This window comes from Rhinopithecus bieti, unplaced genomic scaffold (assembly GCF_001698545.2).
Source record: "Rhinopithecus bieti isolate Rb0 unplaced genomic scaffold, ASM169854v2 scaffold_54621, whole genome shotgun sequence".
Lineage (NCBI taxonomy): Eukaryota > Metazoa > Chordata > Mammalia > Primates > Cercopithecidae > Rhinopithecus > Rhinopithecus bieti.
In genome coordinates, this window is record NW_016863815.1 from 1 (window position 1) to 1,222 (window position 1,222).

Genomic DNA, 1,222 nt, shown 5'->3' on the forward strand with positions numbered 1-1,222 from the left:
CTCCTGGGTTTACGCCATTCTCCTGCCTCAGCCTCCCGAGTGGCTGGGGCTACAGGGCCCTGCCACCTCCTCCGGCGAGGTTTTTGTATTTTTTTAGTATAGACGGGGTTTCACCATGTTAGCCAGGATGGTCTCGATCTCCTGACCTCGTGATCCGCCCGTCTCGGCCTCCCAAAGTGCTGGGATTACAGGCTTGAGCCACCGCGCCCAGCAACATTTTTTTTTTTTTTGAGACAGAATCTCGCACTGTTTCCCAGGCTGAAGCGTAGTGGTGTGATCTCAGCTCACTGCACCTCTGCCTCCCAGATTCAAGCAATTCTCCTGCCTTAGCCTCCCAAGTACCTGGGATTATAGGCACCCACTACCACGCCTGGCCAATTTTTTGTATTTTCAGTAGAGATGGGGGTCCCCCATGTTGGCCAGGCTGGTCTCGAACTCCTGACCTCAGGTGATCCACCTGCCTCGGCCTCCTAAAGTGCTGGGATCACAGGCGTGAGCCACCGCGCCCAGCCCCAGATGGAAATTTCAAGTAGGCAGTTGTATATCTGAGTCTGGAGTTTAGGGGAGAGGACTAGTAGGAGACAAAAAGGAAACGTGGCTGGAAGAAAGTTGGGAATGGACTCAAATTCAAGAGGCAATGAAAGTGGAAAGGGATTCCTGGGGCAGAGGGAGGGTGGCAAGGTGGGGACCCCTGACCCCGATGGTGCAGGAAGACCCGACAGGGTCAGAACCTGAGTCTGCCCCTTCCTCCCACCCAGGCTGTTCCCCTTGAAGTTCGTCCAGCTCTTTGTCCACGACGAAAGCCGGTGTCAGCTCGAGGTCAAGTTGAACACCAGCCGAACCTTCTACTTGCAACTGCGCGCCCCACTCGAGACCCGAGACCAGGAGTTCGGCCAGTGGGTGCGGCTGCTCTACCGCCTGCGCTTCCTCTCCGCCTCCGCTGTGCCCTTCACACAGGAGCACCAAGTGCTGGAGGATGAAGATGAGGAGGGTGATGACGATGAGGTGGAGGCCCAGAGGGAGTGGGAGGAAGTGAGGAGAGGGGGGAAGCGCGGTGGGGCAGCAGAGGGCAGAGGGGAGGCGTCTGAGGACTCCCAGGTCTAAGAGAGGAGAGGGCTGGGGCCTGGACTCCTGGGTTTGAGGGAGGAGGGGCTGGGCCTGGACTCCTGGGTCTGAGGGAGGAGGGGCTGGGGCCTGGACTCCTGGGTCTGAGGGAGGAGGG

General features: G+C 58.7%; 1 protein-coding gene across 1 annotated transcript; it reads left to right on the forward strand.

Annotated features, from left to right (window-relative positions):
- Positions 1–758: 758 nt before the first annotated feature.
- Positions 759–1,113, forward strand: LOC108525454 (protein FAM71E1-like; the record flags this gene model as incomplete). The annotated part of the gene is made up of 1 exon (XM_017866425.1): positions 759–1,113. A coding segment is annotated over one exon (346 nt), but the record flags the coding sequence as incomplete, so codon positions are not given.
- Positions 1,114–1,222: the final 109 nt, after the last annotated feature.